The 27,620-nt window shown below is 42.4% G+C and overlaps 2 protein-coding genes and 1 long non-coding RNA gene across 4 annotated transcripts in view; 1 reads left to right on the top strand and 2 right to left on the bottom strand.

Annotated features, from left to right (window-relative positions):
- The window catches only part of mdc1 (mediator of DNA damage checkpoint 1), a 70,662-nt gene extending 52,276 nt beyond the window's left edge, over positions 1–18,386 (bottom strand). Inside the window, exons 1-2 of one of the 2 annotated variants that reach the window (XM_060921561.1) lie at positions 18,326–18,386; positions 17,770–17,923 (exon numbers count right to left, since the gene is read on the bottom strand). In XM_060921561.1, coding sequence (XP_060777544.1) covers positions 17,770–17,914 — 145 coding nt within the window. In that variant the 5' untranslated portion in view covers positions 17,915–17,923; positions 18,326–18,386. The remainder of the gene's footprint in view (positions 1–17,769; positions 17,924–18,325) is intronic. The other variant, XM_060921560.1, reaches the window with a different exon arrangement.
- On the top strand, positions 17,633–20,583 carry LOC132886643 (uncharacterized). Its single transcript, XR_009654717.1, has 3 exons — positions 17,633–18,081; positions 18,794–18,841; positions 19,566–20,583. It is a non-coding gene; the product is annotated as an uncharacterized LOC132886643 (long non-coding RNA).
- A 171-nt stretch (positions 20,584–20,754) lies between these two features.
- Positions 20,755–27,570, bottom strand: tubb5 (tubulin, beta 5). The gene is made up of 4 exons (XM_060921562.1): positions 27,449–27,570; positions 24,293–24,401; positions 23,372–23,482; positions 20,755–23,027 (listed from the first exon to the last, which is right to left on the bottom strand). The coding sequence occupies exons 1-4, from the start codon at positions 27,503–27,505 to the stop codon at positions 21,970–21,972; spliced, it is 1,335 nt and encodes a 444-aa protein (XP_060777545.1). The 5' UTR covers positions 27,506–27,570; the 3' UTR covers positions 20,755–21,969.
- Positions 27,571–27,620: the final 50 nt, after the last annotated feature.

A 27,620-nucleotide genomic window follows, 5' to 3' on the forward strand; every position in this document is an offset into this window, starting at 1 on the left:
AGTAAAGATGGGTCGAGGATCTCCAGTTTGTCAACAAATGCATGAGAAAATGATTGAAAATGTTTAAAAACAGTGTTCCTCAAAGAAAGATAGGAAGGGATTTAGATATTTCACCCTCTACAGTGCATAAGATCATTAAACGAGTCAAGGAATCTGGAGGAATTTCAGTGCATAAAGGGCAAGGGCTCAAGCCTAAGTTGAACACCCGTGATCACTGAGCCCTCATACCCCTTTTTTTCCAAGAGAGAATGGGTTCCATTCTTAGGCTACATCCACACGACAACAGCAACGAGATTTTATTAAAAAAAATATCGCGTCCACATGGGCAACGGATCAGTAAAATATCAGGTACATGTGGCAACGCAACGCTTGCTGAAAACGATGCAATACACATGCCACACCTCTAGGGGCGCTGTAAGACGGTCCCATCGGAGACACCAGAGCAATAGAAGAAGTAGACGCATGCGCATAAACCCCTTCTTCTACCCGGTGTGAAGCACTCACAGGAACAAACACACAACAACAAGAAGATGGCTGCGACTACGCGAGGAAATTGTGCCTTCTGTGTGTACAAATTAGTTTTATTAGTGTGCATAGTTTTATATAACTTAATTTTCTTATTGTGTGTGAACATTTTGAAAAGCATTTTTATATAATTTATATAACTTTTTATATTGTGTGTGAACATTTTGAAAAGCAGTCTTATCCAATAAAAAAAGAAATTCAAGAAATGGTTCAGTTACTTGTTTATTTAAAAGAAAAGCTGTATACAAAAGTGAATGCAATGCAGTGGTTCATACAAAACAGCGAGAGTGCTGCTTGTTCTAGTCATGTGGTTGTGACGTCATCGTAAACAAATCCGTTCTACTCATCCAGACGACTTCGCAACGGCGCCGTTGCCAGATTTTTCCACTCTGGAACCCGTTCTCAAAAAATATCGTTGTGGGGCACCCAAAATGCCGGTGCCGTGTGGACGCGATAAACAATTTTATCAGATTCACCTGAATCCGTTGCCGTGTGGACAGGGCCTTATTCGCGCACCAAATTTTGAACTGTTCAGAGCATTTCAACTAAAAGCAAATTGGTTTGGAACCAAAAAACTTGGTTCCCAGGTGGAACCGAAATATAGCTGTTTTTTCCAGCATGAACTATGACGACATTAGTGGGCGCGTCATTAGTTTGGAGAGGAAGTGAAATGCAGCAAGGGAGAACACACCGGAAAAGGACACATCTTCAGGAAAAATGGACCAAAAAGAAATATCTGCAATAATAGAACAAAAGCTCGCAGGTAATTAATGCAAACCGCCATCTTGCTACTATTGTTTACTCCCGTTGTGAACTGTGCAACGCCCTTCGCTCATGACGCATCCTTGATAACAACAGTGCCACTCAAAACTGGTGAAAACGTGGGCTGGTTCGCTAGCTGGCACCGAGGTTTAAAGAATCCTGAATGGAACTGGTTCAAGAACCCTTTCCCTGTTGGTCAAAGAGGGGTATCAAGGCCAATTTATGCTGACAACCCAGTCGCGCACCTCCCAAAAATTGTGACCACCGCAGAAGCCTCGCAGACAGCGTCACAGACAAGAGGGCTCTGATTGGTCCACTCTACATCCGCTGTACACGCACTTCCGCTTCCCTGCTTTCCTGGTTTGTTTTGTTTTCACGACCGGCATTTTTAAAAACACGAGCGAAGATGGAGCAGCATGAAGAGCGGTTGATTGAGGAAGTACGTACATCTATACGACTCCAGTTCTAGTCATTATAAAAAAAAAAGTTCTAGTCATTATAAGTAACCGGAGGATAAACACTCCACTAACCACACCCACCAACTACTCCTAGCGACTTCGCGCCCCCTTACGTTGTGCCGGTGAATAACATCGCGCACGCCTATACTCCCCGCTCAACAATAAATTACAACTGTCTGCGAAAAGCTATCTGCGAAAGCCTTGTCGCAAGAGCATGCAGAGGCCTTCAGATGGCACTGTATCAAGAACCGTCATTCATCTATAGCGGATATAAACACATGGGGTCAAGGTTACTCTGGCAAACCTTTGTCAAGCTCTACAGTACAGAGTTAAATCCACAAATGCCAGTGAAAACTTTACTGTACAAAAAGGAAGCCTTGTGTTTACTGTATAATATTGTGATTAAACTTAAGTACTAAAAAATATAGTTTAAAGTTATTGCACTAGCTAACTTGGTGTATTTAACTTGCTGTTGCAGGTTGGGGAAAAAGACAAAAGAAATGGCAGTGCTTTTCAGGTCAGTTAGGAATATAATGTCAGGATTTGACTCTGTATATAATGTCTATTAAATGATGCGTATGATTTCTAGTATTGACCACGTGATAAACAAGAAAACAGTCATCTATATCCCCCGCCTTATATACCAACTACAATTGGAATTGGGTTGAGATCAGGTGACTGACTTGGCCATTCAAGAATATTCCACTTCTTTGCTTTAATAAACTCCTGGGTTGCTTTGGCTTTATGTTTTGGGTCATTGTCCATCTGTATTATGAAATGCCGACCAATCAGTTTGGCTGGATTTGAGCACACAGTATGTCTCTGAATACCTCAGAATTCATCCGGCTGCTTCTGTCCTGTGTCACATCATCAGTAAACACTAGTGACCCAGTGCCACTGGCAGCCATGCATGCCCAAGCCATCACACTGCCTCCACCGTGTTTTACAGATGATGTGGTATGCTTTGGATCATGAGCTGTACCACGCCTTTGCCATACTTTTTTCTTTCCATCATTCTGGCAGAGGTTGATCTTGGTTTCATCTGTCCAAAGAATGTTCTTCCAGAACTGTGCTGGCTTTTTTAGATGTTTTTTAGCAAAGTCCAATCTAGCCTTTTTATTCTTGAGGCTTATGAGTGGCTTGCACCGTGCAGTGAGCCCTCTGTATTTACTTTCATGCAGTCTTCTCTTTATGGTAGATTTGGATATTGATACGCCTACCTCCTGGAGAGTGTTGTTCACTTGGTTGGCTGTTGTGAAGTGGTTTCTCTTCACCATGGAAATTATTCTGCGATCATCCACCACTGCTGTCTTCTGTGGGCGTCCAGGTCTTTCTGCATTGATGAGTTCACCAGTGCTTTCTTTCTTTCTCAGGATGTACCAAACTGTAGATTTTGCCACTCCTAATATTGTAGCAATTTCTCGGATGGGCTTTTTCTGTTTTCGCAGCTTAAGGATGGCTTGTTTCACCTGCATGGAGAGCTCCTTTGACCGCATGTTTTCTTCACAGCAAAATCTTCCAAATGCAAGCACCACACCTCAAATCAACTCCAGGCCTTTTATCTGCTTAATTGAGAATGACATAACGAAGGATTTGCCCACACCAGCCCATGTATAGCCTTTGAGTCAACTGTCCAATTACTTTTGGTCCCTTTAAAAACAGGTTGGCACATGTTAAGAAGCTGAAACTCCTAAACCCTTCATCCAATTTTAATGTGGATACCCTCAAATGAAAGCTGAAAGTTTATATAACTAAACTAAATTATATAACTACAACTTGAATATGTTTCAGTAAACAGGTAAAAAAACAAAGTTTGTCAGTGTCCAAATATATATGAACCTAACTGTATATACCAAGTTTCAAGATATCATGTGTCACATTTTTCAAGTTCTGCTGCAGGAAACCAACCCTGCCTCTTTACACTGACCTCAGCAGCCCATGGCATAAACCCACCGGACCTTTGGTCCAGGTGAGCTAAACATTAAAATCTCTCACATTTCTTAGTATCAAAAGGACATTACTTCATCAACACATATACCAACTTTCAAGACCATCCCACTCATAGTTTTCAAGTTCTGCTCCGGAAACAAAACCTACCCCTAAGACTAATCTGAGAGACTAAGTCTGAAATTATTTCCACGGAAACATGAAAAATTAAAATTTCTCAAAATGTCTTAGTATGAAAAGGCACATCTACATCACCTTGTTAACATGTACACCAAGTTTCAAATCCGTATCATGAATAGATTTGGATATATGCTCCGGAAACGAAGTCAAAATCTATTTTTTATGTAAAAATTTGAAAAATACTTTTGTTTTTCAAAAATCCAAAATAGCAAAAGGCACCAGTTCACATGTTTCTTGGTATGTATACAAAGTTTCATGAAGACATCTTCAGTACTTTTAAAGATATGGCCCAGAAACGAAAACGTTACTGGACGGATGGATCCCCCGCCTAACTTCATTTGAGCGGGGGATAATAATATAAATGTTGTCTTGCTTTCTGTCTAAAACCAGTAAATTAAAGGAGAACTAAAGTCATTTTTAAACTTGCTTTATTTCTTAATTACAGTGTTATTCAATGACGTTTTCGGTTTTAGTAACCTTATATCATGACTTGTATTGGCAACTAATTACAATTAAATATTATACTTATCGGCCTATTCGGTTTTTAGCCATGTTGAATTTAGTTCGTTTGGTCCACGGCAGGCGTCGCTTATCCACGCGATCTTCACAAGACTTGTGCAAGACTTCGAAACGTCAAGTGTCAGCCAGGTGTCAGTGCCACCATTTTGAAAACTGTTTTCCAAACGAAGTATTGCACAAAAATGAGTTTAAATGATGATTACTGCCTACTTTTTTCAAACTTTCCTGATTGCTATCAAAACAAACAAAACTTCCGGCTTGATTACGTCAGCATTCGAAAGAGGGCGCGCGCGTCTTTTGACAACGCTGGCAGATGTTGGTGACTTTGATTTTCGCTGTACGTTTTACTTCCGTCCTACGATGTCTCGCACAGGTCTCAGCGAATCTCCTTCACAACCGTTGCTTTGACATACGGACTGATATATTACAGAGCATATTTCAAACACTCATAACTTGCTATAGCAGCGACAAAATAGCTCTCAAAAATGCGTTCCTATATTTAACGAGAAAAGCACTCGGAGAACGCAGACCTCCGCCAAGAATCCTTTAAAAAATTCCGGGATCCAGAAGGTGATCCGGATCACCGCCAAAATTTAATGGATTGTTACTTGTGCCCAGTCACACCTCTGGAAAAAAATTCAGAGCAATCCGTTCATAACTTTTTCCGTAATGTTGCTAACAGACAAACAAACAAACAAACGCTACCGAAAACATAACCTCCTTGGCGGAGGTAATAAAATGAGATAAATAGAATTTTGATGATAAAAAAATTTGCCTTCAGTTCCCCTTTAAAATGGCAGAGAGTGCTGCAGAAAACTGTCTCCCAGTCTGAGGAAATGCACAGTTCTTTGAACCATCCTTACTGTAACTCACTCAAACATCTGATTAGCATACAGTCGATCAATAATATGCAGGTAGGTAACCAAAGCACCTTCCTGAACACATGCGACAAAAAATCATGCAGTTAAATGTAATGTTTCAATTTAATATGCAACAGAATTACAACGTTTTTATAACTGTTTCTAACACAGCATTGACTGAATTCTCGAATGGTTTGATCAGAAGGTGTGCTTTATTTCGTACCACTGTTCTGGCCGTAACATGAACAGGTTAATACTAATGCGCTCAATTTAATACGTTATCGTTTCTACAGAAATCGCTCGTATACAGGGACTTAGATGGTGGATGCGCGACATTAATCTAAGGCTAATAATGAACGGATTATTTTTCAAAAAAAAAATTAAGACAGTAAAATGTATAACAGTCTCAGGCGTTCCACAATGTTAAATCTAACTACTGTATAAATCTTTAAATTACAGTGTCTTGCAAAAGTATTCATCCCCCTTGGTGTTTGTCCTGTTTTGTTGCATTACAAGCTGGAATTAAAATGGATGTTTGGAGGGTTAGCACCTTTGATTTACACAACATGCCTACCACTTTAAAGGTGCACATTGTCATTTTATTGTGGACACAAACAATAATTAAGATGAAAAAACGGAAATCTGGAGTGTGCATAGGCACTCCATTCACCCCCCCCCCCCCCAAAAGTCAATACTTTGTTGAGCCACCTTTTGCTGCAATTTTTCTGGCCACTCTTCCATAAAGCCCCGCTCTGTGGAGTGTCCGGCTTAAAGTGGTCCTATGGGCAGAGACTCCCATCTCCGCTGTGGATCTTTGCAGCTCCTTCAGTGTTATCTTTGGTGTCTTTGTTGCATCTCTGATTAATGCCCTACTTGCCCGGTATGTGAGTTTTGGTGGGAGGCCTTCTCTTCTGAGGTTTGTCTCATCTCATCTCATTATCTCTAGCCGCTTTATCCTGTTCTACAGGGTCGCAGGCAAGCTGGAGCCTATCCCAGCTGACTATGGGCGAAAGGCGGGGTACACCCTGGACAAGTCGCCAGGTCATCACAGGGCTGACACATAGACACAGACAACCATTCACACTCACATTCACACCTACGCTCAATTTAGAGTCACCAGTTAACCTAACCTGCATGTCTTTGGACTGTGGGGGGAAACTGGAGCACCCGGAGGAAACCCACGCGGACACGGGGAGAACATGCAAACTCCACACAGAAAGACCCTCGCCGGCCACGGGGCTCGAACCCGGACCTTCTTGCTGTGAGGCGACAGTGCTAACCACTACACCACCGTGCCGCCCCTGTCAGGTTTGTAGTGGTGCCATATTTTTTCCATTTTGCTATAATGGATTTAATGGCGCTCCCTGGAATATTCAAAGTTTGGGATATTTTTTATAACCCAACCCTGATCTATACTTCTCCACAACTTTGTCTCTGACCTGTTTGGAGGCTCCTTGGTTTTCATGTTGCTTGCTTAGTAGCGTAGCAGAGTCAGGGTCCTTCCAGAACAGGTTGATTGATACAGACATCATGTGACGCTTTGATTGCACACAGCTGGATCTTAATCAACTAATTATGTGACTTATGAAGTGAATTGGTTGGACCAGCTCTTATTTAGGGGTTTCATATGAAAGGGGGTAAATACTTATGCACACTCCAGATTTCTGCTTTTTCATCTTAATTATTGTTTGTGTCACAATAAAACAACAATTTTCACCTTTAAAGTGGTAGGCATGTTGTGTAAAGCAAATGGTGCTAACAATCCAAAAATCCATTTTAATTCCAGCTTGTAATGCGACAAAACAGGACAAACACCAAGGGGGATGAATACTTTTACAAGACACTGTATATGCTGTGGTGTTCCTTAATAAATTCAACAATACAATAATTTATCAGCAAGTCGCTATGGTGAAAGAGAAATAACATCCTCCAAACTGTGTGGTTATATGAAAATCTCGCACAATCGCGTTGTGCTGCATCAGCCATTATCGTATAACTGCACAGTCTGTCAAGAATTATTCCTTCCACAATGTATATTTGAGCTCTTTTGTTTTTTGCAAACAAAAGCCAATCATTATCCTTTATGTTTGAAGTGAATTTTTTTCATTCATTCATTTTCTATACCAATTAGCCATTGCAGCCTTTGGACCCAAAGGGTCACTGGTTCGATTCCCGGGACCAGCAAGAAAACCGTGGGGGAGTTAAGTAAATGAACAGCAGTTTCCCTTCCCTCTGTATCATGGCTGAAGTGCCCTTGAGCAAGACACCTAACCCCCAACTGCTCCCCGGGCGCTGTAGCATAGCTGCCCACTGCTCTGGGTACGTGTGTGCGCTCACTGCTTCAGATGGGGAATTTCACTGTGCTTGAGTACATGTGACAAAGGCTGCTGGGCAATTCCACGAAATGGTCAACCCATTCATTTTGTGTATATGGTGTTAAATTTGATTGGGTTCTTATTAGTAATGATTGGTTCATTCATTGCAGTCGATATTTTTGTGCTGAACTCATGTCACATGACTGGCGGCCATTTTGAAATTGGCAGATCCAAACCCAAAACTAACAGACACAAAGAAGTACTCAAACTGCTGTCAAAAGTCCTCACCAGGGAAGTTAAACTGTGTTTTATATCAAATGGACCTTATTCTTGACATTTCCATGAAAAAATTGATTCCATTGAGTTATAATGCATAGGGCCAAATTACTCAATTCTGATTGGTCAATCAAGGAGGGCTTTTTTCCTTAACACGGGGCCGTATTTCTGAAATGCTATTGGCTAGTTCATTGCTTGGTTACAGTTACAAAAATTAGCAAATTTTGTCAACAAAATGGCTGACTCTGCTGACTCAGCAACGCCACGTTTCGCTATATTTGACGAAGAAATGATAAACCAATTGAAAGCTGCGAGCGAAAATGAAAATACCAAAAAAAGGACGCATTTTTGGCTTTCCGCGTTTAAGAAATGGGCTGCAGAAAGACAAATAAACGACTCTCTAGTGGCATATGAATGCTGTGAGTTAGACAAGGTGCTATCGCAGTTTTATGCAGAAGTGAGGAAAGAAAATGGGGAAAACTACGAACCAGACTCTCTTAAAGTAATGCAGGCAGCATTGGATCGGCATCTGAGACAAGAGAAATATCCGGGATCAATCCTGAAAGATGTTACTTTTCAAGAATCACGAAAAGTCCTCAAGGGAAAAGCGAGAGATTTGTGAAAACAAGGAATGCTTTAGGTGGCACGGTGGTGTAGTGGTTAGCGCTGTCGCCTCACAGCAAGAAGGTCCGGGTTCGAGCCCCGTAGCCAGCGAGGGCCTTTCTGTGTGGAGTTTGCATGTTCTCCCCGTGTCCGCGTGGGTTTCCTCCGGGTGCTCCGGTTTCCCCCACAGTCCAAAGACATGCAGGTTAGGTTAACTGGTGACTCTAAATTGACCGTAGGTGTGAATGTGAGTGCGAATGGTTGTCTGTGTCTATGTGTCAGCCCTGTGATGACCTGGCGACTTGTCCAGGGTGTACCCCGCCTTTCGCCCGTAGTCAGCTGGGATAGGCTCCAGCTTGCCTGCGACCCTGTAGAACAGGATAAAGCGGCTACAGATAATGAGATGAGGAATGCTTTAGAAACTGATTCAAACTTGCAAGATAGTCTTGCGCCCTGATTGGTTCAGAAAACATGAATGACAAATGCTGTGAACTTGAATGGCTTCCGAAGTATGAATTTGGCCCTATATATTATAAACAAGTAATCGTATGGTTCCTCGTAAAATTAAGGATCAATTTCACTCGTGATTTCAAAGTTTTGAAATTGCCTGAGGAAATCACTCGTGAAATTAATCCTTAATTTTACTCAGTCCCATACAATTACCTATACTAATTATCACAGCTTTGGGGCCTTTTAGCTCTAACAAGTAGCTTTGTTCACTGATTGAGATTATGACTAAGAAGGAGAAAATGACCGCATTTCGTCTCTCTCTGTACATCAGATCATTTGTAAATTTGGAAAGTGTTGCATCAGTTACCAAGAATGTTGTGTCAGTTACTGTACATTCCATGATCTCAACTGTCAGTTCTAAACATTTTTCATAGTTTATTTCTTTCATTGTATACTATGGCATGTTAAAAGCAAAGTTGGAAAAAAATTTTAATAAAATTGCAACAAGTTTCACAGAAATTGCCGTTTGTTATTGTGTGTTCACAGTTGTCGAATTTTCCACGTTGCGTCAGTTACCAATGTTATCTGCATGCCACTAAATAAATTATTCATATCTGGGAAAAACTCTGTGTTGTCCAAGATGGCCTTTGGGCCTTAAGTCATCATACATTTGTTTGAGTTTGCTCTTTCTATAATAGCCACACAGTTTAATTTTAAACCCTCTGAATGTTGCGTCAGTTACCCGTGGAATTGCCCTGCTTCTTTATCCTGGACAGGTCGCCAATCTATCGCAGGGCTAACACAGAGACGAACAGACAGACATTCACACTCACATTCACACCTATGGGCAATTTAGGCTACATCTACACGACAACGGCAATGAGTTTTTTTTTTTTAAATATGGGCAACGGATCAGTAAAATATCAGGTTCATATGGCAACGCAACGCTTGCTGAAAACGATGCAATACACATGCCACACCTCTACGTGCGCTGTAAGACGGTCCCATCGGAGACACCAGAACAATAGAAGTAGACGCATGCGCATAACTGCGCATGCGCACAGTGACTATCCCTGTCACTGTCACACGCACACACTTTCTCACTCCCTATCCTATGGATATAGTCCCTTTAAATCACGTGCTCGTTGTTTGAATGGAGACGCGGAAAGAGGAATGAATGGGGGTAGATGGAAGCCGGTACGCCAACATTCTGATATCCTCCAGAATTCTTTAATGGTCCGGAATAAACATCTGAAGAGGTGAGATCGCTCCTTTTTTTTTTCCCTATTTTTGCTGGTGGGATTGACTCTGCCCTAAGGGCTATTCTCTCTCTCTCTCTCTCACTTTGCACCATTACACAATAAATATTCACAGTGAAAATATTTTGCAAGCACGTTTCATGAACCAAGTTATAGGATTTGTTGACAACTCGCATCGAGTTCATTACACTTCTACCCGGCGTGAAGCACTGACAGTCATGTGGTTGTGATGTCATCGTAAACAAATCCGTTCTACTCATCCAGACGACTTCGCAACGGCTCTGTTGCCAGATTTTTCCACTCTGGAACCCGTTCTCAAAAGATTTCGTTTTGGGGCACCCAAAACGCCGGTGCCGTGTGGACGCCAGGCCGAAACGATAAACAATTTTATCAGATTCACCTGAATCCGTTGCCGTGTGGACAGGGCCTTAGAGTAGCCAGTTGACTTCATCCACATGTCTTTGGACTGTGTGAGGAAACCCACACAGGCAAGTACTCAAATTTATTACTTAAGTCAGAGTACTGGTCAAATGTTACTCCGATACAAGTGAAAGTTGTCCAGTCAAATTTTTACTTAAGTTAAAGTACTGAAGTACTTGCTTTTAAAAATACTTAAGTATTAAAAGTACATTTTCTGTCAACGCATCGTTGTATTATTGTCACAACGCTTACAAAACCCAATGCCTCTGAAGCAACCGACTGGATTTACTGACTAACTTGTAGAACCTATAGAGCTGAAGCTCCACCTGACATGCTAGCAAACTCTTTTCAAACTCGAAATCATATTGGGTAGCTAATGTTACCAGCAAAGAAAGATTTCTACATTCTGTTTATTTGGCAAGATTATGCTAAAGTTAATGTTATTCATGTTAGTGTAACTCCATTTTTACATGCTAAATAACAGTGTCCAAGTTAACTAGCTATGTGTTAACGTTAGCCGTGGACAAGGCTACGGCAACTTGGCGGGCAAATCCATAGAAAGTCATTTGACTAACCAGACTGCATAGCTATTGCAACTTTACCGCTAGCTCTAAAAGCACAGACAACTTCACTGCAAGCTTTCTCTTGGAATAAAATGTTTACAGACCTCAATATGCTTCCGCAGGTCGGACGGCGAGTTTTTGTCGGCCGTGATGTGGTTCGTTTTTGGCAAACAAAGCAAGCATTTAAAACGAAACGAATCTTTAATCCTTTCAGAAAACTGAAACATGGGTTCTAGGTATGGCCCCGGGTGCGTGCATTCTCCAGACGAACCGCCTCCTTTCGTTCTGCCGTCAACTGATCGAGTTCAAATAATGCTGCTGAGAAATAACTGAACTTGAGTTTATACAGCCTATGGATGTGACGTGACCCTAGTGATTTACTGATAAGTGACACTGAGACAGACTGCGATAAAAACCAAACACATTTTAGAAAAGAAAACAAAAAACATCCGCTTTCAAAGCCGCTTCATAGTAACGAGTAATGAGGACCTTGATAGAAATGTAGTGGAGTGAAAAGTACGATATTTGTCTTTCAAATGCAGTGAAGTTAAAGTCATAAGTGTAGGTATCATGCTGCCATCTTGGTCTAAGAACTACAACTACCAGGCAACTTCCGCGTTGACTACGTCACGCCTGAGCGGGATTATGGACATCATATTCCTCAGGTTTCACATAAGAGACTTGGAAAACTTCATTTTTCTTTGTCTCTAAGTTCTGATCCCGAACGGAACGGACCTAAGAAGAGACACTCACCATCAGACGTCTGAACCGCGCGTTTCCTCCATCTAACTCTGATTAAGTTAGATTTCAGAAACACGCGATCATCAACTCAAGCGAGTTATTAACCGGTTTACAAGTGTTACTTGTCTTTTAACGCGTACGCGGCTGCGAGCGAAAGGCAGTTTTCTAAAGAGCTCTTCTCTTTTCTTTCTTTTAAATCCGTGCACGGTGTTGAACGAAGACTTTTCGTCTTATCAACTGCGAAGCTTCTCCAAAGAACCTCTCCAAGCTCCAGTGAACATCTGATTCGTCAGAGACTCTTCTCTCTCACCGAAGCGCAATCTTCCGCCTCGAATTTCTGCAGACAAAGGCGAGACTTTTTGCAGTAAGAAAAGGCACTGGGAAAATAATATTAGTCTTAGTAATTAATTCACTAAGTGTGCACACTGTGTATTATTGTTGATTTTCTATTATTTGGTACTATTGAGGGGCGGCACGGTGGTGTAGTGGTTAGCGCTGTCGCCTCACAGCAAGAAGGTCCTGGGTTCGAGCCCCGGGGCCGGCGAGGGCCTTTCTGTGCGGAGTTTGCATGTTCTCCCCGTGTCTGCGTGGGTTTCCTCCGGGTGCTCCGGTTTCCCCCACAGTCCAAAGACATGCAGGTTAGGTTAACTGGTGATTCTAAATTGAGCGTAGGTGTGAATGTGAGTGTGAATGGTTGTCTGCGTCTATGTGTCAGCCCTGTGATGACCTGGCGACTTGTCCAGGGTGTACCCCGCCTTTCGCCCGTAGTCAGCTGGGATAGGCTCCAGCTTGCCTGCGACCCTGTAGAACAGGATAAAGCGGCTAGAGATAATGAATGAATGAATGGTACTATTGATTTTAATTTGGTTAATCAATAAGTCTTGCACTTTCTCTCTCTCCTAACATTCTGATTTCATCTAACTCACTCATACTGTGACCTCATTAAGATTTCAGAATGTTTTGCCTCTAAAAAAGGGCCTTTGCATGCTTAGGAAGAGCCCCTCCTCCTTCCCCTTGTTCTCAACACGAGGTCCTCTGGATCTCAGATTAGAATTAAATATCCTAAGTTCTAAGTTTAATTCAACCTTGATAGCAATTCTCCTGTTTACATTTAAAGCCATATAAACTACAGATGACTGTTTGAATGTATTTTAACCATTAATTTCTGGTTTTTGACACACATAGTTTACTAAGCTTGAAGAAAGCACATGGTGTAGCTAGACTTTCTTTGTCTAGTCAGCATACCTAGCTAATCACTGGGCTATACACACACACGTGCTCACTAATGCCGCTTTTCCACTACAAACGCGGCTGAGTCGGGCTGAGCCGTGCCGTGCTGAGTCGAGCTGAGTGGGGCTGTTGGAGTTGCATTTCGACTACAACCGCGCTGAACTGTGCTGGCTGGAAGTGGGTGGACACATTGGGTGGAGTTAGCGAAAGTGGGTGGACGTCACGTGATGTCGTTAAGCAGCGCAAACAGTGACATCAGTGAGCTTTTAAGCGGTAGTCTCACGACCCGAATAGTAAACAATAAACATGGAGGACATGGAGTCGTTAGTGTTGCTGGTCTTGGTGCTGTGGCTTGTTGTCACCGACAACGCCAACAGATACTGGCAAGAGCATATAGATGAGGCGAGGCGCATAAGACTTCAGAAATTCTCGTAATTCTTCTCCTTCCGGGTTTGCGGTGTTTACAGATCCCAGCGTGCTCGCGGGGCGTGTGTGGGCATGTGAGGACACTCCTCCTCACCAATCAGTGCACAGGGGAGTGTCTGCTCACGCCCCCAGCCTCACTCGGCTCGCTTTGGCTCGCTTCAGCCCCACTCCAAAACCGTGCGAGTTTTAGGGGCTAAGCAGGGCTGAAGCGAGCTGAGTTGTGCTGTTTTTTGGTAGTCGAAACGCGAGCCGTGTCGGGCTGAAGTGAGCTGAAGCGAGCTGAAGTGAGCTGAAAAAGGGTAGTGGAAAAGGGCCTTAAGGCTACGTTTACACTAGACCGTATCTGTCTCGTTTTCTTCACGGATGCATAAACTTTGAGGATCCCCTCCTCCAAGATTGCAGATAAGACACCCTGGTCCGTCCTGGCACGGACGGAGACAGACACACACACACACACACATACCAAGATTGCAGATAACAACATAGCTCACAAGTTAAAACTGCTTATACACACACACACACACACACACAGAGCTACTCTGTTATAAAGATTTCATTCTGTTGCCATTCAATCATTAAATTCTTACTTTCCTTTTTTTATTGATTTCCCTTTTTATCTTTTTAATAATAAACTCTATTATTATTGAAATTGTGTCATTGCCTGTTTCCAATACCTCTGAAGTCACACACATCGTCAAAGAATTCTTAAGGTGTATGAATAATTAATTAGATGCAGTTGGTAAGTGATAAACTTTGAATTATCAAATTTTAAACGATTCTTCACTTGATTCTTTGGATGATTCACTAAATGATTCATTGAACGATTCACTAAATGATTCACCAAATGATTCACTGATTCGATTCACTGACTCGATTCATTGAATGATTCATTCAAACGATTCAAAGGAGACTGATTCTATGGTATGATTCAATTCAAATGAGTCAAATTAAACGATTCAATAGGATTGAGTCATTTTAACTATTAACCTTCAAATTTAATGAGACTGATTTCATTTAATTATTAAAGATTGATCATTTGATACCAATCTACATATCCATAATCATTAATTACACCTACATAAGTTTCCAGAAAAAAAAAATACTCAAGTAAAGTACAGATACTCAAAAAGTGTACTTGAGTACAGTACTCAAGTAAGGGTAGTATCTCACTGGGCTGCGACAGCCTGCGACTAGTTGGAGACACAACAACTGCGATAAAATATGCGAATTAGCGACAATTTTCACTTGGAATCACACTGAATTGATATTCACATATTTTATCGCAATTGTTGCGTCTCCAACTCGTCGCCGACTGTTGCAGCCCAGTGAGATACACTCGCAATTCCTGTCTCACGAAAACTGACTTGAGAAGGGTTTGTGACAGCTTTGTGACACCAGCGACGCATTTATGGCTATTTTGAGAGAAATTTTGTCACGCAAATTTTTTGAACATGTTCAAAATTTCAGCAACAAAGGAGCGACACTTTGCGACTCATGCGAAGAAATTGAGAAGCCCCACGAACGTTTCAAGACACTTTTGAAACTCTCTCGCAAATGATGTTTGCAAGCTGTCGCAGCCCAGTGAGATACTGGCTTTAATGTCCACCTCTGTGTAAAACACTCAACATGTAACACTACTGCTAACTTCTAACAGGAAAAAGGAAAATACAGCATCAGTCAATAAATCAGCACCACAATCACGGTGTAGATCACAAACATTGTTAAATATTGTGTATTTAATGTATTCCAGAGTTGAGTTTTGCTTTTTAGCACGTAAACAGTTTAAAAGCACTCATTTTGCAGATTGAATATATATGGGCATGTAGTGGATAGCACTGTCACAACTCAGCAAGAAGGTTCTGGGTTCGAGCCCCGTGGCCGGCGAGGGCCTTTCTGTGCGGAGTTTGCATGTTCTCCCCGTGTCCGCGTGGGTTTCCTCCAGGTGCTCCGGTTTCCCCCACAGTCCAAAGACATGCAGGTTAGCTTAACACAGGGCAGCCTTGGGCTGAAGTGCCTTTGAGCAAGGTACCTAACCCCCAACTGCTCCCTGGGCGCTGTAGTATGGCTGCCCACTGCTCTGGGTGTGTGCGCGCATTCACTGCTTCAGATGTGTTAAAGTGCATATCACGGGTAAATTCAGGAGCAAGATCAATGTAATTCTCCTATTTTATATTAAACTTTGGTCAAATATTTGTCACATTCTGTATTCTCTGCAATTTTTTTTACCTTGTGCAATACCAGAAAAATTCAGTTGAAATCGAGCCATTTGAGGCGAATTGGTCCGCCTCTGAAAAAACTTGCATTTGGATTTCCTGGCAAACAGTACTTTTCGTGACGTCGCATAGGGGACGCCTCCCTCTGAATCCTACGTCAGCGCTGGTTTGTTTATGAGAAAACGACCTGCAAATTTCTTCAATGTTATCGCGTAATTATTAAAATGGTTAACAGATGTATCGTAGGAGGGTGTAGCAACACCAATCTTGATGGGATTAGTACTCATCGTTTTCCAAAAGACCGGACAATGAGAGAGAAATGGGAGCGCTTGGTCTACACAGGCTGTGCACTGAAACAGTGCAAAGCTCGCGCAGCCTGCTGGCGCTTCCACAGGTGACGTCACGAATCTGGCTCCAGACTCACTTGGGATTTTTCCAGACGCGTTTTGTTATTTTATTTTTTTCTGCTGTAGACAGACAGCCTTGTGCAAAATTACCCTTCTGGATGAGTGTGTAAAGGGACATACAACCCCGATTCCAAAAAAGTTGGGACAAAGTACAAATTGTAAATAAAAACAATGCAATAATTTAATTTAATAAATAAATCTCAAAAAGTGATATTGTATTCACAATAGAACATAGACAACATATCAAATGTTGAAAGTGAGACATTTTGAAATTTCATGCAAAATATTGGCTCATTTGAAATTTCATGACAGCAACACATCTCAAAAAAGTTGGGACAGGGGCAATAAGAGGCTGGAAAAGTTAAAGGCACAAAAAAGGAACAGCTGGAGGAGCAAATTGCAACTCATTAGGTCAATTGGCAATAGGTCATTAACATGACTGGGTATAAAAAGAGCATCTTGGAGTGGCAGCGGCTCTCAGAAGTAAAGATGGGAAGAGGATCACCAATCCCCCTAATTCTGCGCCGACAAATAGTGGAGCAATATCAGAAAGGAGTTCGACAGTGTAAAACTGCAAAGAGTTTGAACATATCATCATCTACAGTGCATAATATCATCAAAAGATTCAGAGAATCTAGAAGAATCTCTGTGCGTAAGGGTCAAGGCCGGAAAACCATACTGGGTGCCCGTGATCTTCGGGCCCTTAGACGGCACTGCATCACATACAGGCATGCTTCTGTATTGGAAATCACAAAATGGGCTCAGGAATATTTCCAGAGAACATTATCTGTGAACACAATTCACCGTGCCATCCGCCGTTGCCAGCTAAAACTCTATAGTTCAAAGAAGAAGCCGTATCTAAGCATGATCCAGAAGCGCAGATGTCTTCTCTGGGCCAAGGCTCATTTAAAATGGACTGTGGCAAAGTGGAAAACTGTTCTGTTCTGTGACGAATCAAAATTTGAAGTTCTTTATGGAAATCAGGGACGCCGTGTCATTCGGACTAAAGAGGAGAAGGACGACCCAAGTTGTTATCAGCGCTCAGTTCAGAAGCCTGCATCTCTGATGGTATGGGGTTGCATTAGTGCGTGTGGCATGGGCAGCTTACACATCTGGAAAGACACCATCAATGCTGAAAGGTATATCCAGGTTCTAGAGCAACATATGCTCCCATCCAGACGACGTCTCTTTAAGGGAAGACCTTGCATTTTCCAACACGACGATGCCAAACCACATCAATTACAGCATAGAAGAAGGGTCCGGGTACTGAACTGGCCAGGCTGCAGCCCAGATCTTTCACCCATAGAAAACATTTGGCGCATCATAAAACGGAAGATACGACAAAAAAAGACCTAAGACAGTTGAGCAACTAGAATCCTACATTAGACAAGAATGGGTTAACATTCCTATCCCTAAACTTGAGCAACTTGTCTCCTCAGTCCCCAGACGTTTACAGACTGTTGTAAAGAGAAAAGGGGATGTCTCACAGTGGGAAACATGGCCTTGTCCCAACTTTTTTGAGATGTGGTGTTGTCATGAAATTTAAAACCACCTATTGAGTCCACATCCAGCACTAGTGTGTTTCTGTGGTGTCAGTGTGATGCTTCCTGCTCACCTGTCTCTGGGATGTGGTCGTTTTTGAACACTTTCAGCAGAGCCAGTGGTTCTCTTTGGCTCTTTCCTCCTCCAAGTTCATGCTCATCTTCAGAGACATCCTCCTCTCCGAAGAAAGAGTCCTCGATCTGCTGGGTCGCGTCCATACAGTCCTGCTGAGGAGACACAGCCATTCATCACACACTCTGGACACTTCTGCAGCAACTCCAGCAGGCCTGAGCAGGCCAGGCAAGGACACCAACATCTCCAGGACACAGATCGCCATATCCATGGCAACATCCCAGTGCTAGAGCAGCTCAGAGTTGTTTATATGGTGTGTGTGTGTGTGTATACACTGATCATAAACATACCGAATCAATAAATGTCAGTTAAAATGCAGGACCAGTACTACTGTACATTAGCTCTTTAGCTAGTTCCTAAACTCTGACTATTTAAACCTTTAAAGAAGCCATTAAAGACGTAAAACATGCCACAGTGTCAGACTTAAGGGCTGAGGGTTTGTTGTGATTGCCTTTGCTTGTTTATTTTGTGAAATAAATTGCAATAATATACTTTACCACGCAGTTGCAGCAGCGAGGGAAAACTTCCTGAACAGTAAACTGGGGCTTAAAAGTAAACACGACTGCCCATTGGTCACTTTGGTTACTGGATAAAGCTGATTGGTTGGAATATATGTCACTCAGAAAGTCCTGCTCTGTGATTGGATGTTGTGTAAAGGAGGCTTATCTTTTGTGAAAGCTGGGGCTTAAAAGTAAACGCGACTGCCCATTGGTCACTTCGGTTACTTGAGAAAGCTGATTGGTGGGAATATATGTCACTCAGAAAGTCCTGCTCTGTGATTGGATGTTGTGTAAAGGAGGCTTATCTTTTGTGAAAATGTCCCCGCGGTTCTATATATAAACAGTGTGTCATGAGTTATTCATTCATATATGTTTCATATAAATATAAGTTATTTTTTATTTTTATTATATTGATATGAATTATGCTACTTTACTGGCGTAAACACAGTTTATTTTGTATTTCAGATCCCAGACCACGCCCCTTTCCCCTCATCTTCTTTTCTGTAGACACAGGTCTGGCACACAACACTTTTTTTTTTTTTTTAGCAGATTTGTTTGCTTTTGTCTGTCTGAGAGCCAGGTTTCATCCACATAGTTATTAGTTATGCAGCATTTTCCACATCCTCCTATTACAGGTCACATGACTAATACAATATGGCTGCCATAACACAGTGACTAATACAATATGGCTGCTATTCATTCTCTAAACATGAAGCCAATGACTCTGTCATTCTTGTGTCCATGTTGCTGTTTGTGCATTTTAGATCTCATCTCATTATCTCTAGCCGCTTTATCCTGTTCTACAGGGTCGCAGGCAAGCTGGAGCCTATCCCAGCTGACTACGGGCGAAAGGCAGGGTACACCCTGGACAAGTCGCCAGGTCATCACAGGGCTGACACATAGACACAGACAACCATTCACACTCACATTCACACCTACGGTCAATTTAGAGTCACCAGTTAACCTAACCTGCATGTCTTTGGACTGTGGGGGAAACCGGAGCACCCGGAGGAAACCCACGCGGACACGGGGAGAACATGCAAACTCCACACAGAAAGGCCCTCGCCGGCCACGGGGCTCGAACCCGGCCCTTCTTGCTGTGAGGCGACAGCGCTAACCACTACACCACCGTGCCGCCTGCATTTTAGATATGTATTTATATTGCTTTAGATGCTGGTATGTTCTATTCAAAACGATAGTCAGCCATGCTTAAATCAAATAATAATGTGTATTTAAGGGACCGAAGCAGGCTGGGGTCAATGTCGGCTCCTGGGAGAGCATTGCTGATGACCAGGACGCCTGGAGAGATCATCCGAAACAAGGAACTGGCTTTCAAGAGGGTCAGATGGAAGCAGAGGACAGCTTCTGTTCAAGCTCCCTCATCCTTCATGTGTCACAATAATGCAAGAGACTGTCACTCCTGAGTGGGCATCTTCAGCCACCAGGAGCGGCCTGAGTTAACCCGGTGTGGTTCATCGGCCACCAGGACACGGCCTGAGTTAGCCCAACGTGGTTCACCGGCCACCAGGAGCGGCCTGAGTTAACCCGGTGTGGTCCATCTCCCAAGTTGGAAGGATGCCATGTTCTGTACATGCTGCTAGTTTTATTTCTTTGTTGTTTTACCCCATCCCCTTAATATGTTTTAAACATATGCTCTAGACCTATAGTCATGATACATGTATACAACTGTAATGCACTAAAAAGTAGTGACATTATACTATGTGCAATACCGCTGACCCAATACCATGATCAATAAACACAGAATACAGTAAACAGGTCGGTCTATGACTCGTACTGTGTAGCATAGCCAAGGGGTCTGTGATTGTTTTTAACAGTGGTGGACATTACAACCCAGCATTCTCTCAGGTATTATATTTATTATTGAGTTATTATAGTCAATTTGTAAAAGAAATAGGACAGTGCCATATTTGTTCTGCCTACGAGCTAAGGACAGCTTCCAATGGCAAGTCTAAAAATTGCATGTTCATTGGGTTATTTTGGCCTAACTCAAGCTGTGTTGCTTTGTATCCAGACCTTTGAAAGTCTTTCTTTTCCCCCCAGACCTATTAACGTCTAAACAGCACATTGTAAATCTTCCTGCCAGCTGTTTAAGAGTGTCCTACTTTATAAATGAACCTGTGTTTGACCAGAGACTGAGCAAAACCTCAGAAGTAAATCGGCCTGAAGACAAAAGCTGCTTGATCTCTGATATATTTGCGCCGTTCGTTATGTTTGTCTTACCGTATGTGTTTATTAGTCATTGTGAATTTTCTGCTTTTACATTGAACCCTTTTCATTTGCTAGTATTATAATATATCATATAAAAAAAAAAGTTACTTTATATTTTCTAATCTGAACCTGTAAAATGTTGCCTTGCTCTGTATGTGTCTTAAAGAAATATATGTGAAAGAAGCAATCAAAAAAAATAGAGTGGTTCACGTTTATTTTATTGTTTGTTTGTTTCCAGAGGCTCAGGTCCTTCCATGAAGAAATCGAAGTATAAAATGTAAGGGACATTCTTAATACCTCATGATGAAAAAGAAACAAAACATGCGAAAAACAAGTTTAAAAAGCTTTGGGCTCAGATACAGGACAAACATTCTGAAGATTCATGTCAAAAATTGCAGTGCCTTCTTATTAACTTTCTAAAATCAGTTTGTTTGCTTTTTTAAAGTTCACGTTTTCTCGCACGATCCGTTCTAAATTCCTTTGCCACTCACTGATGTCGTCCAGGCTTTCCTTCTGCAGACGTTGGTTGGCGTCCAGGCAGGAAGACTGAACAACGCTCTCAAGCTGATTTTCATCCTTGTTCCTTCATTTCTGATTTTCCTTCCATCATTCCCTAAAACCCTGTCAGTCTTTGTAAACCATTTGACTGAATACTGTGAATGAGGACGTGTTGAAGTGGTATCGTTGTGCAAAGTCGTCCCATTGTAGTGTACCACTCACATTAGGAGGAATACACAAACACTTTGAGAATCATCCTGACTTGAATCTGTTCTGGGGTTTGGACGTTTCCTGTGACTATTTAAACACTAAAATGAGAGCTTAAAATGAAAGAAGAAAAAAATAAGACAAATAAAATAAATGATGCGTCTGAACACTTGTCTCACCATTAGGGAACCTTCCTCCCATCTTCATCACAGCTTCGTTATTTATTGGACATGTTTATAGTTATTTATCTGGTATTATCCAGTTTGCACAGCTCTGCCTACGGTGCAGTGAGCTTATTGGCCAGATCAATATGGCTGGTTTCCCAAACATAGATTTAAAACTAGTGAGTGTTTTTTCTACTGAAAATCTTTCCTAGGGTTGGGGTAATTCATCTGGGTAAAGGAAAATAGGCCACATCATACTCTTTCTGCTGTGAATAGTGAGGGAGTGAAGATATCGGTATGGTAAAGAAGTGAAAACAGATGTGTAATAATGAATAACTATTACGTTTTTATTCTGTGCTCGAGAACATTTGCTCAAGACTCCTCTGGTTGTTTTGGCCCCATTTCTCTAGTGCTAACTTTAACTTCAAGACACTTACGGTTGATTCCGCATGTGCTGTGCTACATTTTTCTCCCCCTTAAATACCACTACTCCCTCCAAATTCTGCTCCCACTCCCCCGCCCTCTCTCAATCGTCTCCGCTTCTTAGGCGACCTCTTCAGCCTCCTCTTCAAACTCGCCCTCTTCTTCAGCTGTAGCATCCTGGTACTGCTGGTACTCGGACACCAGGTCATTCATGTTGCTCTCAGCCTCGGTGAACTCCATCTCATCCATGCCCTCTCCGGTGTACCAGTGCAGGAAAGCCTTGCGCCGGAACATGGCGGTGAACTGCTCAGAGATGCGCTTGAACAGCTCCTGGATGGCTGTACTGTTACCGATGAAGGTGACGGCCATCTTGAGACCGCGTGGTGGGATGTCGCACACGGCTGTCTTGACGTTGTTGGGGATCCATTCCACGAAGTAGCTGCTGTTCTTGTTCTGCACGTTGAGCATCTGTTCATCCACCTCCTTCATGGACATGCGGCCACGGAAGACGGCGGCTACAGTTAGGTAACGACCATGGCGTGGGTCACAGGCAGCCATCATGTTCTTGGCATCAAATACCTGCTGTGTGAGCTCAGGCACGGTGAGAGCACGGTACTGCTGGCTTCCCCTGCTGGTAAGAGGAGCGAAACCAGGCATGAAGAAGTGCAGACGCGGGAAGGGCACCATGTTGACGGCCAGTTTGCGCAGATCAGCGTTGAGCTGCCCAGGGAAGCGGAGGCACGTGGTGACGCCACTCATGGTAGCAGAGACAAGGTGGTTCAGGTCACCGTAAGTAGGAGTGGTAAGTTTCAGAGTGCGGAAGCAGATGTCGTACAGAGCTTCGTTGTCAATGCAGTATGTCTCATCTGTGTTCTCCACCAGCTGATGAACGGACAGCGTTGCGTTGTATGGCTCCACCACCGTATCGGACACTTTAGGAGATGGCACCACACTGAAGGTGTTCATGATGCGGTCAGGATACTCTTCCCGGATCTTGCTGATGAGCAGTGTGCCCATACCAGATCCAGTGCCACCACCCAGTGAGTGGGTGAGCTGGAAGCCCTGGAGGCAATCGCAGCTCTCGGACTCCTTACGCACCACATCCAGGACAGAATCCACAAGCTCCGCTCCCTCTGTGTAGTGGCCTTTAGCCCAGTTGTTGCCAGCACCGCTCTGACCTGCAAACAAATGAATATCAGTAAATGCCAATAAAATATTCAGATATATAGTGAAAATATTCAGTAAATATAAATGACCTTTTTGTCCAAATCCATCTATATTATCCAGAGAACTTTGGAGTTTGCCTTATGGTAGCGTATTAATTTTAATCTGACTGAGTGAGAAGTTGTGATTGACAGGCAGGTATAGATATAGACAATACCTTGTGAAAGAAGTTATAAAATAGCAACACGAGACACAGTACATCTCAAACACTTGTACGTCTAAGATTTATTTACTGTATCTAGTTTATGCAAAAAAAAAAAAATCAACCAATCCCCAAAGCTCTTTTCCAGCGACTCACCAAACACAAAGTTGTCGGGTCTGAAGATCTGTCCAAAGGGTCCAGAGCGGACTGAGTCCATGGTGCCAGGCTCCAGGTCAACTAGAATAGCTCGGGGTACATATTTACCTCCTCCATTAAAAAGACAGGGAGAGAAATAGAAAACAGAGGACAGCAGTTCAATAAACAACATACAAACAACTTATATATATATATATATATATATATATATATATATATATATATATATACAGTCCTGCGCAAAAGTCTTATGTAAAGAAATGCTGTCGACCAAAAAAATGGCTTAAAAATAATGAAATGAAATGTTTCAACATTAAAAAAATACTATAAACAGGAAGCAGTAAGCCATAATAAATGAAACAAAGTCGATATTTGGTGCGAAACGACCCTTTGCTTTAAAATAAATAAATAAATAATAATTAAAAAATAGTAGTCTCAGGTCCAGCGAGTGCAGTTTTATGTGAAAACGGGCTGTAGGTTTTACTGAGCATCTTACAGAACCAGCCACAGTTCTTCTGGACACTTTGTCACACTTACTTCTTAATTTTGCACCAAAACCCAGCAGCCTTCATTATGTTCTGTTTTTTAATCTGAAAAGCGCTCTCTTACAGAACATGCTGCTCAGATACAAACATTTTTTTCCCTGTAAAATTTAATTTTGTGCTGGAAAACGAATGTTCGGGACTCAGTGTTTTTGTACTGACTTGATAAGATAGAAGTCATAAATAGAAATCTATAACAAAGTTCATATGAAGAAAAAAACAGCGTGCGTAAGACTTTTGCACAGTGCTGTATAACGTATAAGAAATAATGACGTTTGTATCTTTGTTGTGGCGTATAGTAAATGTTAATTCATCCTATATGTGCATATTCGACCTCTGACCTACAGTAAAGTGCATGTGTGTTATTTTACAGTGATACCTGTAGCCTCGTTATAGTAGACGCTGATTCTGTCGAGCTGCAGGTCGCTGTCCCCATGGTAGGTTCCTGTTGGGTCGATGCCGTGTTCATCGCTGATCACCTCCCAGAACTAAAAAACAACAACAACAATAATAATAATAATAATAATTAGCGCTGTCGCCTCACAGCAAGAAGGTCCGGGTTTGAGCCCCGTGGCAGGCGAGGGCCTTTCTGTGTGGAGTTTGCATGTTCTCCCCGTGTCCGCGTGGGTTTCCTCCGGGTGCTCCGGTTTCCCCCACAGTCCAAAGACATGCAGGTTAGGTTAACTGGTGACTCTAAATTGAGCGTAGGTGTGAATGTGAGTGTGAATGGTTGTCTGTGTCTATGTGTCAGCCCTGTGATGACCTGGCGACTTGTCCAGGGTGTACCCCGCCTTTCGCCCGTAGTCAGCTGGGATAGGCTCCAGCTTGCCTGCGACCCTGTAGAACAGGATAAAGCGGCTAGAGATAATGAGATGAGATGAGATAATAATAATAATTAGTGCTGTCGCCTCACAGCAAGAAGGTCCGGGTTCGAGCCCCGTGGCCGGCGAGGGCCTTTCTGTGTGGAGTTTGCATGTTCTCCCCGTGTCCGCGTGGGTTTCCTCCGGGTGCTCCGGTTTCCCCCACAGTCCAAAGACATGCAGGTTAGGTTAACTGGTGACTCTAAATTGACCGTAGATGTGAATGTGAGTGTGAATGGTTGTCTGTGTCTATGTGTCAGCCCTGTGATGACCTGGCGACTTGTCCAGGGTGCACCCCGCCTTTCGCCCGTAGTCAGCTGGGATAGGCTCCAGCTTGCCTGCGACCCTGTAGAACAGGATAAAGCGGCTACAGATAATGAGATGAGATGAGATGAGATAATAATAATATCAGTCCACAATACCTTCATTGACTTATTCTTTCAATGACAAAATACTCATCTCATCTCATCTACAGTCTGAATGCCTTGTTATTTTCTAGCTGGGAGGCACGGGGTAATAAAAAGAGGAACAACATGACAGCACAGCCTGTGCCTGGTTGAATTCCAATAGCGCCTGCAGTTTATGTATTGACTCACATGTAATCATTTATTGAATCGAATGCAGTCTGTGGAGTCCTCATTGCTGTGTGTCTGAAAACACTGCACTATTTGTGAGACAGTGTATGAAGTAGCATAAAAAGTGCATTTTATTATTGCTAATTCGTACTCTGGGGGCGTTTGATGTGTGTTTAGACTTAATCTAAATCAAAAACCGTACATGCTGATGTTCAAGCAATCCATCCTATTGACTCGCTCCAGTGAGCTCAGTTTGAAAGATTAAAAATGCTGAGAAAAAGGCAGAGAAGCCTGTTAAGACAGACATCGAGGTATATGTGGCAAAACTGCTTTGAAAGAATGAGGACAGCGTGTAGGGGAAACGCTGTACAAAGTGCACGCCAAGACCTCCGTTTCATTACTCCGTCAAACCACACAGGCAAAACCCATGCTCTCGTCAGACGCACAAAGCAAACCTAACTTGCTTTGTTAACATATATAGCAGTCAGTGAAAAAAGAAAATCAATATCTGCTCTGTATTCCCACATCTCCGTCCTGGTGCTATGGTCGAGTTAGACTGCATTATTAAACAAGCAGGGACAAACCGTGATTTACCAACTTGCTATTCATCTTAAGTCTCCGAGCAGCTGGAGACCCCATTACTAGAGCCACGTCTTCCATCTGCTGAGGCTCGCCCCTCCCCGCTCTCACACACACACACACACTTCAGTGACTGAATATCGAAGCACATCCACACCCACTATTGCAGGGAATACACTGAAGGCATTATCTTAAAGGAATTGGGTTGACCAAACCTCTTGAATGTCAAAAATCAAGGAATTTTCGACCATCATGCCTGGTGATAAAACTAGAAAGTGTCTGTTAATAGAAGATATAAAGAGTTAATGGCATATTGGACAAGCCCAGTATACAAATTTTCCTAACATGAGCAGGGTTAGATCAGATTTCTCTTTGCAAATGTTCAATTGCTTAGCTTGCAGCCCATCATGGCAGCCCAAAGACACTACTCGATTTCCTCCAGCTTATTGTTCTACAGCAAGTTATAAAGGATTTATGTGCTCCGATACAGTTCAGGCAATCCAAATGGACACAAAAGATCACTACGTCTACGCGCTGTGATGAGGTTTCTAGGCTGAGAACTAGTTTTTCTTTGTCCATGAATCTCTCGCCCCACCCTTCGCTATTCTCTGAACGAAGAGCAACAGCTTCCACTATTGAAATATCTACATTCAGAGTAAAACAGACTATTGTGTTCGCTTCAGCAGGCACGGATAGACTTCTAATGAAAAAAAAAAACCAAACAAACATATTTATATCATATTTTGCCTATAATGTATGGATATACAGTACTATGTCTAATGATGTGCCCTGATTGCCGGCGTGACAGCTGTTTAAAGGGATGGGTGACGCCCGGCAACAGAACAAGATAAAGATGGCTCATGTTTCACACCCAAACCTGGACTACAGCACTCTATATCCTATCCATTTTATTTTCACACAGATTACTGTCTAGGAGGGTCGTTTGCGGTTTGGATGATGATGATATTATGAGAGCATGATAAAGAAATACCATGATGAGACATATTGAGGCATGGGGCGTTGCAGAAAGAGGTCTTTTTTTTTCCTTTTTCTTTTTCATGTGTACAATAATGGGGTTCGTGAATGAAATGAATGGCACACAATTGGGTGCATTTTGGCTGTTTTGAGATCATTTCGAAAATAATGTGCAAATAATTAGTCCTTTTTTTTTTGCAATGTTTGAGTGATCTGAGTGCTGATATTCTTTTAATAAAAGACTCATGCAAATTACAAACAGCTGCATATTGGCATAATGAGTCAAGCTATTTGCATTGATCGTAGATGGATGGATAGATGGATGGATGGATGGATGGATGGATAGATGATTATTATTATTATTATTATTATTATTAATTATATTTTATTATAAATATGAAAGATAAATCAGGGTTTGATGTGGTATGAGGCAGGAAGGCCACTCCTCTGGAGTCTGGAGCTTTTCATTGTTGCATCTCCAAGCTGCAGGTTCCATCTATACACTTGCAGTATATTTAAAATATATTTTCTAAAAGCTGTTCCTACCTTGGCACCGATCTGGTTCCCGCACTGGCCAGCCTGGATATGAACAATCTCCCTCATGATTACTGGGTGTAATGGTCTTGGGTTCTCAGATATAACGGTGTAGCTGTGCTGTGCTCGCTGTAGCCAGACAAAGGCTTTATATTCCTGGATTTACTCCAGAGCCAGACTGGGT

Source organism: Neoarius graeffei, chromosome 5 (assembly GCF_027579695.1).
Source record: "Neoarius graeffei isolate fNeoGra1 chromosome 5, fNeoGra1.pri, whole genome shotgun sequence".
Classification (NCBI taxonomy): domain Eukaryota; kingdom Metazoa; phylum Chordata; class Actinopteri; order Siluriformes; family Ariidae; genus Neoarius; species Neoarius graeffei.